Source organism: Nycticebus coucang, chromosome 22 (genome assembly GCF_027406575.1).
Source record: "Nycticebus coucang isolate mNycCou1 chromosome 22, mNycCou1.pri, whole genome shotgun sequence".
Lineage (NCBI taxonomy): Eukaryota > Metazoa > Chordata > Mammalia > Primates > Lorisidae > Nycticebus > Nycticebus coucang.
This window is the reverse complement of record NC_069801.1, coordinates 38,436,689-38,449,829: the sequence shown is the minus strand read 5'-3', so window position 1 is coordinate 38,449,829 and position 13,141 is coordinate 38,436,689. Positions and strand designations below refer to the sequence as shown.

Below are 13,141 nucleotides of genomic sequence, written 5' to 3'. Positions count from 1 at the left end.
TCCTGTAATCTCTCTACTGGGCATATACCCAGAAGACCAAAAATCACAACATAACAAAGATATTGGTACCAGAATGTTTATTGCAGCCTAATTCATAATTGCTAAGTCATGGAAAAAGCCCAAGTGCCCATCGATCCATGAATGGATTAATAAATTGTGGTATATGTACACCATGGAATACTATGCAGCCTTAAAGAAAGATGGAGACTTTACCTCTTTCATGTTTACATGGATGGAGCTGGGACATATTCTTCTTAGTAAAGTATCTCAAGAATGGAAGAAAAAGTACCCAATGTACTTAGCCCTACTATGAAACTAATTTGGGTCTCTCACATGAAAGCTATAACCCAGTTACAACCTAACAATAGGGGGGAGTGGGAAAGGGGGGTGTGTGTAGAGGGAGGGGGATCGGTGGGATCACACCTGTGGTGCATCTTACAGGGGTATTTGCGAAACTTGTTAAATGTAGAATGTGAATGCTTTGGCACAGTAACTGAGATAACGCCGGAAAGGCTATGTTAACCATTGTGATACAAATGTGTCAAATGGTCTATGAAGCGAATGTATGATGCCCCATGATCATATCAATGTATACAGTTATGATTTAATAAAAAAAAAAGAAAAAAACCCTGGAAATCAAAGACATGAACAGAAGCTTTTCAAAGGAAGATAGAAAAGTAGCCCACAAACATATGAAAAAATGTTGATCACTAATCATTAGGAAAATGCAAATAAAAACCACCATGACATTACCTTACCCCTCTTAGAATGGCTTTTATTAAAGACTACAAAAAGGATAGATGCTGTGGTGGATACATAAAGAAAGGCATGCTTGCACTGTTGGTGGGACTGCCAATTGGTACAAGCTCTAAGGAAAACAGTATGGAGATTCCTGAAAGAAATATGAACTTACCATTCAACTTAGCAATCCTACTACTGGGTATCTACCTAAAGGAAAAGAAGACATTTTATCTAGACACATCTGCATTTAACATGTTTATTGCAACACAATTCACAATCACAGAGATGTGGAATCAACCTAAATGCCCATCAGTTAATGAGTGGATTAACAAAATGTGACACACACACACACATACACCTCATGGTGTACTACTCAACCATACAAACTAATTATTTTTTTTTAGAATAAATTAGATGGAATTGGTGACCATTATCCTAAGTGAAATATTTCAAGAATGGAACAACAAACATCACATATACCCTTCCCTAATTTGGATCTAATAAACAGGTCCACATGGGCACAGAGAGGTATTGCAATCAGAAATTGGGAGGGGAGAAAGGTATGGTAAAAACCTACCTCTCAGGTACAAGGAACACTATTTGGGTGATGGGCATGCTAATAGCCTTGACTTCAGCATTAAAAAAATTATACATATAACAAAAACTTTTGTACCCCTTTGATAGTTTGAAAGAAAAAGGAAGCAAGAGCAAGGACATGAAAATTTGGGATCCAGGACATAATGGAGCCAATCTAAGAGGTGTAGAAAGACAGTGACACATGTACCCTTGTAAGATGCACCATAGGTATAATCCCACCAATCACCCTCCCTCCGCCCAGTCTCCCCCCTCCTTCCCCTCCCTCTCCCCTTTTCCCATATTCTTAGGTGAAACTTAGTAAGTGTAGAATATAGATGTCTTAACATAATAAGTAAGAAAATGCCAGGAAGGCTATGTTAACCAGTGTGATGAAAATATGTCAAATGGTCTATAAAACCAGTGTATGGAGAGAGCCTCGGCTAGATTACAGCTTTTCTGCTTTCAAAAAACAAAGAAGTACCAGAGCTCAATGATGCAGAACGGAAATGGCACCTTGCCTTCTGACAGATGTAACAGAGCTACTCACAGTTTCAATGTGCAACTTCAAGGAAAAGGGAAGCTTATCTGTGATATGCAATCACATGTGAAAGCATTTGAAGTAAAATGAGGCCTCCTCATCAAACAAGTGAAGGAGGAAAATTTCTGCCATCTCCCCACAACTCAAAATCTGTTAGCGGAAAATCCATTGGTTGCATTCCCAAATAAAACGTGTGGATTCACTGGAAAAGTTGCAAAAGGATTTCCGATTTAGATTTAAAGAGCTTCATCTCCATAAACAGGACATACAGCTTTTCCGTAACCCATTTTCTATCGACATTGAACATATGGATACGATTTACCAAATGGAACTGGTTGAACTGCAGAATTGTGACTCTCTGAAAGACGTATTTAAGCAGCCTTCCTAATTTCTATGCATCTCTCCCCTCTGAGACATATTCTAATCTCAGGAACCATGCACTCAAAATGGCAAATATCTTTGGCAGCACTTAAATCTGTGAACAGACTTTTTCCAGAATGAAACATCTGAAATCTCCAACCAGATCTAGACTAACTGATGAATACTTGCATCACTTGTTACAACTAGCAGTGACAAATATGGAACTGGACATTGACTATGTCATTAGCCAAAAGCAGGCCCATAGTTCCCATTGAAATACTGAATCATTGTTGACACGTGGATTCACTAGAAGAAAAAGTAAATTGTGTTCTTTGGTTGGTTGAACTAAAATCTACTGCTTCTGTCCAAATGTTTAGAACCCATTATAAGAAAGAAGCAAAACACAGGAATTCCATATCCAAGTGGATGAAAAAACTGAATGAAACGGGTTCTGTCAATGATAATCCACTGTCTGATAGGCCACATGTTAGTGAAGAAACCATAATATCCCTAAAAGGAACCTCTGAGGCAAGTCCAATAAAGTCATTAAGATGGGCATCAACTAGAGTTGAGGCTTTCAAAGTCTACTGTGCATCAGATTCTGCAGACAAGACTTCACATGAAAGCTTACAAGACTCAGGTGCGTCAGATGTTATGAGAGGATTATCATGCACTAACTTTCTGTCACCAGTTCAACAAAAACTTAGCAATGACGATGCATTTTTGAGTAATTTAATGTTCTCAGATGAAGCAACATTCCACATTAGTGGCAAGGTCAAGAGGCGTAATTGCCATATTTGGGGAACTGAAAATCCACGAGTCTATTGAACATGAAAAAGGTTCTCCCAAAGTTAATGTGTGGTGTACTTTGGGGAAAAAATTGAGTCATAGGGCCAGTCTTTTTTAAAGGGTGTATTGTTAATGGTGATAGCTATTTAGAAATGCTGCAAAATTATTTTATTCCTCAGTTTGAACAGTTTGGACTGGTAGAGAATTTAGTGTTTCAACAAGATGGTGCTCCTTATCACTTTACTTTGTATGTTAGACAGTTTCTGCATGAGAAATTCCCTAACAGGTGGATTAGAAGAGATGGACAATTTTCTTGGGCCAGATTTGACTCCATTGGAATTATTTTTATGAGGACATGTGAAAACTATTGTTCAACCAATCCTCAATCTTTAGAAGACTTGCAAGCTAGGATAACTGATGTGCTTGCTGGAATTACTGAAAATCAGCTTGAAAATGTTTTCAGAGTAACTACAGAATCAGATTACCCTTTGTATTAGTAATGATAAATAGACATGTTGAAAATTAACAAGAACAATAAAATGTTTCTTCTTATCCTTTAAAAAAAAATAAAACCAGTGTATGGTGCCCCATGATTGCATTAATGTACACAGCTATGATTTAATAATAATAAAAAAATGAAAAAAAATAAATTCCATTTGGAAGATTTCTAAAAATAAATAAAGAAAAGACAGTGACAGTGACACAGAGTGGGGGTAACAGTGTGGCAGACATCGAGGTTGCAGCTGAAAAATTAGAAGGTAGACAAAATGACAAAGCATCTGAAATCCACTAAAAATAGAGGAGGAAAATTTGGCAAGCAGAAACATGTGAGGTAATGAGTAAGTCAAGGAAAACCAAAAAGCTGTACCTCTAAAGAAATCTTATCACAATTGAGGTCACTTTGCAAGGATTAATGGTGATATCAATATTTGGAAGGAAGGGGAATAGGAATAGGTGGAGATATAATTTATATCTTCATTTATCATAAAAGGAAGGCAACTGTGACTAAATGTCTAAATTAGTATCAATAAATAGCAATATTATTCTACATGCAGATTAACTTCTAAATTTTTAGTCCTGAGTTTTTAACTGAGGACCAATGTTCCTTTGATAATTTTCTGTTATTCATTAAAACAATTTCATACAAAAAGAAGCTATCAATGGAATAAACCCAAACTCTATAATGTAATTTAAAGAGGTTTTATCTGAGCCAAATTCATGAGACCAGGGCCAGGGAGCTTAATAGCAAGAGATCCTGAAATAATGTGAACTAGGCAGCCAGGTTACAGTTTAGTTTTACGGTCATGGAGACAGGAACTATAGGTAAGTTCATAGGTCAATAGGTGGAAGATATACATTGTTCAGCTCAAAAAGGTAGGACATCTGTTTACATCAGAGCTTACAAGTTAGAGATGGGTTTAGGGATTCTTTAGGTGGCACTTGAAAGAAAGTGGTAAACTTTATCTAAAGAACTAGAGTAGATAGAGTGCTTGAGTTCAGGGGTTCTGCAATCTCTCATGAGATGCAATGGTGAAATCAAGTTAAAAAGTAACCCACAATTAGATTTGGTTACTACATGAACCCCGCTTACTGAGGTTTTCTTGATTTTGAAGGCATGATTTTCCAGTCTCCCGGAAAGCAATTTGGGAAAGAGGAAAAGAAAGGCCTCATATTTCATTCCCCAGTTTCCCCTTTGGACAAAGATGATTCCATGGAATGCATGTGCAAGTCAACAGGCAACAGGAGGGCCCATGGCACTAGGAATATTCACTCTGACTTTGTCTATTTGGTCATCTGGAGCTGGTGACAATTTCAATATTTGTGATGTCCAGAGAAGGACATGGTTTGACCTAATTTAATAGCCATTTCTTTAAGAGGCCAGACAACGTTCAGTCTGAGACAACTTCCTGGAGCAGATCTACTCTCTGAGCTGCCATGATCCAAGTCTTTCATCATATGCTGGGGCCTGAGGCTCCCCTGGAAACAAAGAAACAGCCACAGACCAATATTTTGCCTGATCCCTGCTCCAAAGTCTGAGTCCTGTCCAAACTCTGATGAGGCATTTGGACTTCCTCCTGTCCCTCTAAGGCTATACTTTACCACACAAGGTTGATGATACTTTACCACTTTCCTCAGGTAAGTAAAAGCCTGAATGTAGGGAACCTCTGACCACTTTCCCTCTCTTCCACAAAAGAAATCTAAATGCAAGATTGTGTTCGGGTTAAGGCTCCTGTTCTTGGGCTAGTATTCTCTATCTGGCATCTGGTATTAGACTCAGGAGTGTTGTGGCCTGTCTGAGAAGCCTATCATGCCATAGCATCTTCCACATTTTCAGCAGACATCCCAGGTGAGTTGGGGAGGTGTACTGAAGTTTCCTGTCCCATGGTTTCTATGAGGACAAAAGAAAGAGTAGGTTCTCTGCCAGACCAGGCATCCTCATGACCAGCAGACCAGGGGCAGTTGGAGGCAGCTTCCTTAGGCCCTACCCATGCCTCCCTGATTGTCCACCAGACAAGGTGTCCCTAGTCCTGCTGCACCATCCCTGACTGTGGGGTGCCACAGTCCATGTGTCCCCTCCACAGCCAGTGCCCCTCACCCCCATGGCCTGTGACAATCACTGGAATGTCCCTATCCTTGGTTCCCAATTCCTTCCTCTGGTCTCTCTCAGGAGAGATTCTAAGGACATGATGATCAATTTAGGAATTGTTGCCCTAGGCTACAAATGATGACAACCTTTTTAAGAGTATCAACACCTCCTTATCCCTGAACTTAAGCATTTGTACCACCTCTTCAACCCTTTATTATGATGTCATTGTTTTCTTGGCCAGAATTAAAATTTCTGCTTAAAAGTTGCATAAAATGAGATCTCCATATCCCCCTTTAGCCTTATTCCTATGCTGTCAGAATTGGCCATTCCCATTAACTTCTGAGTTTGACAGTTTATCAGACTTTCCATTTTTTCCACACAAATTTCATTCTAAATTTCCTTTCGTAAACCTCACCACAATCCACACAGACTATCCACAATGTGTCTGGACTTTCTGCTTTTGTCCCAGACTTTCCTTTTTACCTTTGTTATCTAAAATACATCTTCATATTCCTAACTTTATTCATATGTCTCTCTCCTATTGTTTTCTTTCTCACCAACTCATTCTCTCTCTTCAATCCTTTCTTTGAAAAACCTCATTTATATATTCATAGCCTTTTTTTCCTCTGATTTTTACCTTTTCCACCACAAAATTATTAAAACCACCTTTGACTTAATGAAACTGCATATGTATTTAGACATGCTATGCCTTTTTCACAGCACATCCTAGTCCTTGCTATACCCCATATACACAACCACATGCATCCAGACTTTCAGATGTTCCATCCCTAGTAACTTTATATTTCAGAAAAATCCTTAGAACCAGCAGATTCTGCATTATCCTTTATAAACATCTATTTTCTTTTTGTTTATTCAATTTATCCTATAACCTATGAAACCCAGACATTCACACTAGTAAGACCTCCAAAATTAAACAATGAGCATATCTGCTGATAACAAAAAAGGCCTGGCTGTTCTCACTAAACCAACCATGCCAGAAATCCGTCTAATTTATCAAAACTCACATAGACATAGACCCATTTTTCCCCCAAATTCTAGATATGAGACACAAATAAAACATGCTTTTCCTTTTTAGACCACGTACCTTAGTCATTCCTGATGCTGCGGAGACATCTAAGTGGGCAGCACCCTGGGATGCCCTCATCACCCCCTCATCCTGAACAGGATTTTTGTCAGATTAAGGGGTAGGGAAACCCCTCTGCCTGGAAAGGAACTAATAAGAACAATTAGTCCTCTTTCCCCATCCCAGAACATTAGCAAAGCCATCATGGCCAAACCCAGCAATGTCAGATTTAGTTAAGATGGAAAATAAAAGCTCAGAGGTTTGCAAGGGAAAGATGGAACACAGGGATACAAGTGCTGCAATATACCTAGCAGAGCATTGCAGTCAGGGGTAGGGTAACTGGGAAACAACAGGAAAAAGAACGTACAACAGCTTAACCAGAGAACCTGTAGAATATATAGGGGGTGTAATTTTTCTCCTGTAAGAGTGGGGAGGGGAGAGAAACAGAGGTTCTGTGAGTTTAGGAATCAAACAGAGGAAAAGGGGGAAACAGGATGCCACAGAGACAGTGCTGCTAAGCGGCCTGTAACAAACACACAAAGAAATGTTGCCTTTAAAAATTAAGAAAAAAAAAAGGAGCCTCTGACAATCACACAAAGCCATCTTCAACATACACACTAAAAATTCTCCAATAAACTTAAAAGATAGCGTCCACTGAAGCACACAAAATGTCTCCAACAAATCCATATCATTATAACCTCACGTTACCAGAGCTCCAAGGGGTCTCCCAGAATGAACAGGAAACCCTGAGTTTTGGCACCCAAACATTTGGTTCCGCTGGATTTAGATGTTCCCTGGTTCTTGGCTCCCAGTGTTAAGAATGAGCACTGGTTCTGAGCTGGTGATGGAGTGATCATAAACCCAAAGGCATCCCCATTAGGATGCATTCATTGTAGACCAAAAGCACATAAATTATAAGAACAATAGGTGTCAAAGAGTGAGGCAGATCCGTTTCTCTGAGTGAGAAGAGACCCCGAGGTATGAACACACACTGTCTTTCACACACTAACTGAGCTATCTACCCTGTCCCACCTCTCCCCTGGGAGTATTCCCTATTGGCTCCCACCTTTGGAGTAACTGACAGCTCATGGTTATGTAACAAACTTCCTAACACACATGCATCTTCCCCTGAACCTTTCCTGTTGAGGGTCTCAGAGATCCCAGCCACGATTTGGACTTTCTCTAGATGCCAACGTTACAACCAAATTCCACCACTGACAGACCACCAGGCACACATGCAAAAACAAAGGAGTGACTTTATTCAAGGATATGCTCCAGCCGTGCCTCCGGCAGTGCTCTGCTCAAAGGAAGACCACGAGGCAGAAATGAAAGTAGGTTTTATATTCTTTGGCGATGCATTTTGGGTTGAAATAAAACACGGGGTAACTTTCCCAAGGTAAACTGGGGCCGAGTTGGGGGGTTGGTCGATGCAGGAACTGAGGTAATTTAGGAGATTTAGGATTGGTTGGCTCTACCCCCAAATGACCCAGCCCTGAGGTTGTAACACTTGGTAGGGTAGGGCCCCCCAGCCACCTTCCCCACTGTCCTGGAGCGGGTTGCGGTGCACTACCATGCCTGGCAGGAGGGGGCGGTCTTCCGCCTACCTCACCCTGGACCCCGCCCAACCACCTCTGCACCCACGTGAGCCCCCCATCCCCGCGAGTAGTGCCGGGGAGTGGGTCTTCCTTACGCCACATTCCCCCATCTCACCACGGGGCGGGGATTCGGCACTGGGCTCTTCACCACTAGCAACTGGCCCCTGAAACTGGAAGCACTTAGCCTTGGCTGTACAAAAAGAGGAAACCCAGCAGCATGAGCAGACCTGGTGCAAAAAGAGCAAGTCAACACAGCAGTGCAATTAAGGTTTTTATTTTATATGTAAATAAGTTAATACAGCACACATAAGTGTACAATTAAAAGCACCACACCTCAGATTATAAGCAGATAGAACACACTTCAGAGGGAGGTGTGGGTTTCTTTTTTGCTAATGAGTATGGATCCCGTCTCATTTTCCCTGGGACTATTTATGTTTCCAGCCCTGGCTTTGCTCTGCCTGTTTCTAGTACTTACTCATTTCTAATCTCATGTTTACTCATTTCTAATGTTATAGTATTCCTATCCCAGAAGAGTTCCTACTATTCCATTTTTAATTATATGCATTTGTGGAGGCAAATATAAATAATATTACACGGATGGGTTCAAATACAAAAGGTCAATTTTAGGGTTCCATACTTGGAACTGCGCATCCTAGTTGTCAGAAACCACAGAAGCTCTCATGGTCTGATATTTAGATCTTGTGATCTGATTTGTTCTCTTCTCAGGGTCCTGTTGTCTGATAGAAGTTCCTTTAGTTCTATCTGAAACCTTGGGTGGAGTGGGTTCCTTTGTGTTAGGTATTGTCTGATTTTTCCTTCTTGCCCTGTTCCCTATCTGTCCCTAACATTTCACCCCTGAGGAGATTGGGCCCTGAAATCTTGATGGGAAAAGGGCCATGACCATTCAAAGCTGCTTCCTGCTGACCATGGGTGAAGGCCTGCCTATAGGGCCCTCTCATCAGCCTATCTCACCCTGTTCTTAGGGACTGGGGATGAGGGAAGGTGTTCAGACATCCAGGGGCTCCACTGGGATCTGCTGGGAACCTTGCATCATCGCCATCTGCATGTGGAATTGTTGAAATCTGCAAGATACAAACTTAACAAGAAGATTAAACAAGCAGTATTCTTATGCCTACTATTGCACTCAAAATGGGCAAAATCCAAGTAACTGAAGGAATGAGCTTTTGATTGTGTTCCAAACATCACCTGACAACTGTTTTCTGTTGTCTTTTTATAGCTTGGCAGTGTTCAAAACATCTTGAACCCAAGTCTCAACTTATCCAGAAACATTCACATAAAAACAGCAGGATTCAGAGTTTTACAAACTTCAAGCTTAACCTTAAGAGTTCCTAAAAGTCTAAGCTATTATTTCAGCATCTGATTGTTTGAAAAACACAGTGCACTTTGTCTGATTAAAATTGGGGCCAAAGAGTGGGAAGCTAGAACTGTTAAAGCTCTAATGTGAGTCAGTGTCTGGGCCTCTTTCCAGTAACACAGCTGCGGCTACAACTATCCAAGGACACTGTGGCCATTCGACTGCCACTAACTGTGACTCTTCTTTTCTACTGCCACGACACTCTTTTGTTGTATACAGAAGGAATGGTTTTTCCAAAGTAGATATTTCTAGAGCAGTTGCCTTCCAAAGGGTTGTTTTGAGATTTGGAAAGTGCCTTCCTGCTCCTTACCCCATAGTAATACTTCTGCATGTTTCCCTCTTAAAGCATTTTATAGTGTTTTAGCAAGCTCTTCCTTTCTAGGTATCCATATCTGACAGTATTCCATCATTCTCTGGAATTCTCTGTGTTGTTTCCTAGTAGAAGGACTAGTGAGTGAACAGACTGTTTTGACACTTTGGTGACACAGCTGTCTTCATGATGAGGAATGACAAATCCTGGATAAGTAAGCTCAGGCTTGCATAATTGAGCTTTATCTCTGGACACTTTACATCTCTCTTCTTCAAGGAAATTTCAAAGGACTAGTCTTCTGCTTTCAACAGAAGATTTATAGAAGTGATTACAAATTAATAAGTCACCCACATATTAGGTGAGAACACTTGGGAGAACTACACTCAGTTTCCTGAATAGCTTGCTTAAAACATTTCTTAATAGTCTAGCACTCTATAAAAACCTTTGTGGGAATAAAGTCCACATTAACTGGGTAGAATGTACAATGTGTGGATCTGTCCACAAAAAAGGACAACACAGCTGAGATTCTGAGTGTAAAGGGATAGGAAAAATCCTCTTTGGGGATATCCCTCACCAGGCCTAATCTCTACTTTTACTGGAGTAACATTTTTTGCTTTGGTGGGCAGACTTTCCTTAGCTAACTCAGGTGACACATTATTTCTATTTGGATTTTTTGTCTTCTCTCGGGAAAAGGTCAAAATAGTTCCTAATATGGCTAAGAAATCTCAACCTAACAAAGGTTCTGGGGCCACAGGTCAATCAGCTATAAAGTACAGCAAGGAGAGTACCTGTGGATAAGTTGCCCACTGATGCCAACAAATAAGCCAGAGGAGGAAGAGAGGTGATCTCCAAAGGATGACAAAACTGAATAAGCTGCTTCTGTGTCCAGCATAAATGTGATGAGCTTACCGGCAAAGTCCACCACAACTCAAGGTTTTGGTCATACAGTGATGGCAGGAGCTGCTTAGAACCTAGGCCCTTCACTTCCAGGATGGTGGTATAGCCGTCATTTCTCAGGCTGAGTCTCTTGAACGAACTCCTCCTTAATACCCTGGCTGGCTGTACTGGAAACAAGTGGGACAGGGGAACACCTTACACACCTTCTTATCCACATTTGGCTTCTGCTGGCTCTCCTCTTGCAGATGTCCAGGCTTCCCATAACTGCAACACAGAAAATCTGTGTTTGGATGCTGCCATTGTCTGTCTTTCCCTGGACTGCAAAGATTGGCCACAAATGCAGCTCCTAACATTTTTGACTTTTGGTGATTATTCTCAGCCTCAACCAATCCCAGTTGTTAAATACTAAGGTGGCTAAATTTAGTAACTCTTTGGGGTTGCTCTGTGGCACTAACACTTTGCTTTATAGTTTTCTGTGAATGTAAGAGGCAGATTGATTAATAAAATCAATACTCAACACACTTCTGCCCTCTTCTGATTCAGGGTCTAGATTAGTCTACTTTTGGATTGCTTCTACCAGCTTTTCCCTGAGTGTGGCTGGGTTCACTCCTCCTTTCCCTGTGTCAGGTCAGACAGCTTAGAAAAGTTCATGGTCATAAAGTAATCTGGATATCTCTCATGCCCTCTGTAAGACAGTTGTGGCAATAAAATCTAGCCACCCATCCAGCATCTCTGTCTTGTCCTAGTTGGTATTCCACCTGGCATCAGTGGCCAACAATGCCTTGGCCAGGAGACAGATTCTGATTACTGTCAGGCTGCCACTAGGTGCATCATGGAGCAGCTATCACTATATGCTGTCTCTTAGCAGCTGTACAAGACTAGGATAAAAATGTCATACTATCCTTCCAGACTAAATAAAAAATGTTAGTCACGTGTTAAAATTCCTTTATAAACATTCACATTTCTGAGTGTAAATCATAATCTTATCCATGCATGTTTTCAACTCTGCCATGGCAAAAGGAGAATACACCCTCAGGGGGAGAAATAAGAGAACTTGAAACATAAGAGAACTACAAAAATTATTTTAAAATTATTTTCTTGGCATATGAAATCAATTACAATGCATTGAACAATCTCTGCTTACTTTGAGGAAACACAACACGGGATCCCCAAGCACAGGGACTAATATTAAATCTCTATGTCGTCTCTTTGCTTATTTCCCACAATAACTCTTAACTCTGCAAACAGGAACCATCTTCCTGGTTCATGGACCCTCCTTCTAGACTTATGGGAGGGGCCTGCAATGTCATGAAGGCCATTGAGTAATGCCAGGGGCAGAAGTGATATAAAGTCCAGAGGAGTTCTGGGCACATCCCAGCTACTCATTTGGAGGAACTTTGGCTCCATGACAGAAAATACAATGAAGAAAAAACTCCCTCCAACTTCCTGTCCTCAGCCCCTGCCGCCTCCTGGTCCTGTTCATTGAAGCTGTCCCCTAACACACCTTCCTGCCTTTTGTCCTCAGCATCCCTGCCCTCAGCTTCCTCCCTTGAAACAAGCAGCGCCTGCTATTTTCACTTCCACCACTATCCCCCCTCTTTTTTTTATTGTTGGGGATTCATTGAGGGTACAATAAGCCAGGTTACATTGATTGCAATTGTTAGGCAAAGTCCCTCTTGCAATCATGTCTTGCCCCCATAAAGTGTGACACACACCAAGGCCCCACCCACCTCTCTCCGTCCCTCTTTCTGCTTTTCCTCCCCCCCATAATCTTAATCGTCATTAATTGTCCTCATATCAAAATTGAGTACATAGGATTCATGCTTCTCCATTCTTGTGATGCTTTACTAAGAATAATGTCTTCCACGTCCATCCAGGTTAATACGAAGGATGTAAAGTCTGCATTTTTTTTAATAGCTGAATAGTATTCCATGGCATACATATACCACAGCTTGTTAATCCATTCCTGGGTTGGTGGGCATTTAGGCTGTTTCCACATTTTGGCAATTGTAAATTGAGCTGCAATAAACAGTCTAGTACAAGTGTCCTTATGATAAAAGGATTTTTTTCCTTCTGGGTAGATGCCCAGTATTGGGATTGCAGGATCAAATGGGAGGTCTAGCTTGAGTGCTTTGAGGTTTCTCCATACTTCCTTCCAGAAAGGTTGTACTAGTTTGCAGTCCCACCAGCAGTGTAAGGTGTTCCCTTCTCTCCACATCCACGCCAGCATCTGCAGTTTTGAGATTTTGTGATGTGGGCCATTCTCACTGGGGTTAGATGATATCTCAG

The 13,141-nt window shown here is 41.1% G+C and overlaps 1 protein-coding gene across 1 annotated transcript in view; it reads right to left on the bottom strand.

Moving 5' to 3' along the window:
- Positions 1 to 12,171, bottom strand: part of LOC128574702 (olfactory receptor 2A12-like) — a 101,920-nt gene extending 89,749 nt beyond the window's left edge. The window contains exons 1-5 of the mRNA XM_053575550.1: positions 12,099 to 12,171; positions 10,865 to 11,019; positions 9,243 to 9,352; positions 8,386 to 8,497; positions 6,697 to 6,768 (exon numbers count right to left, since the gene is read on the bottom strand). Coding sequence (XP_053431525.1) covers positions 6,697 to 6,768; positions 8,386 to 8,497; positions 9,243 to 9,352; positions 10,865 to 11,019; positions 12,099 to 12,171 — 522 coding nt within the window. The remainder of the gene's footprint in view (positions 1 to 6,696; positions 6,769 to 8,385; positions 8,498 to 9,242; positions 9,353 to 10,864; positions 11,020 to 12,098) is intronic.
- Positions 12,172 to 13,141: the final 970 nt, after the last annotated feature.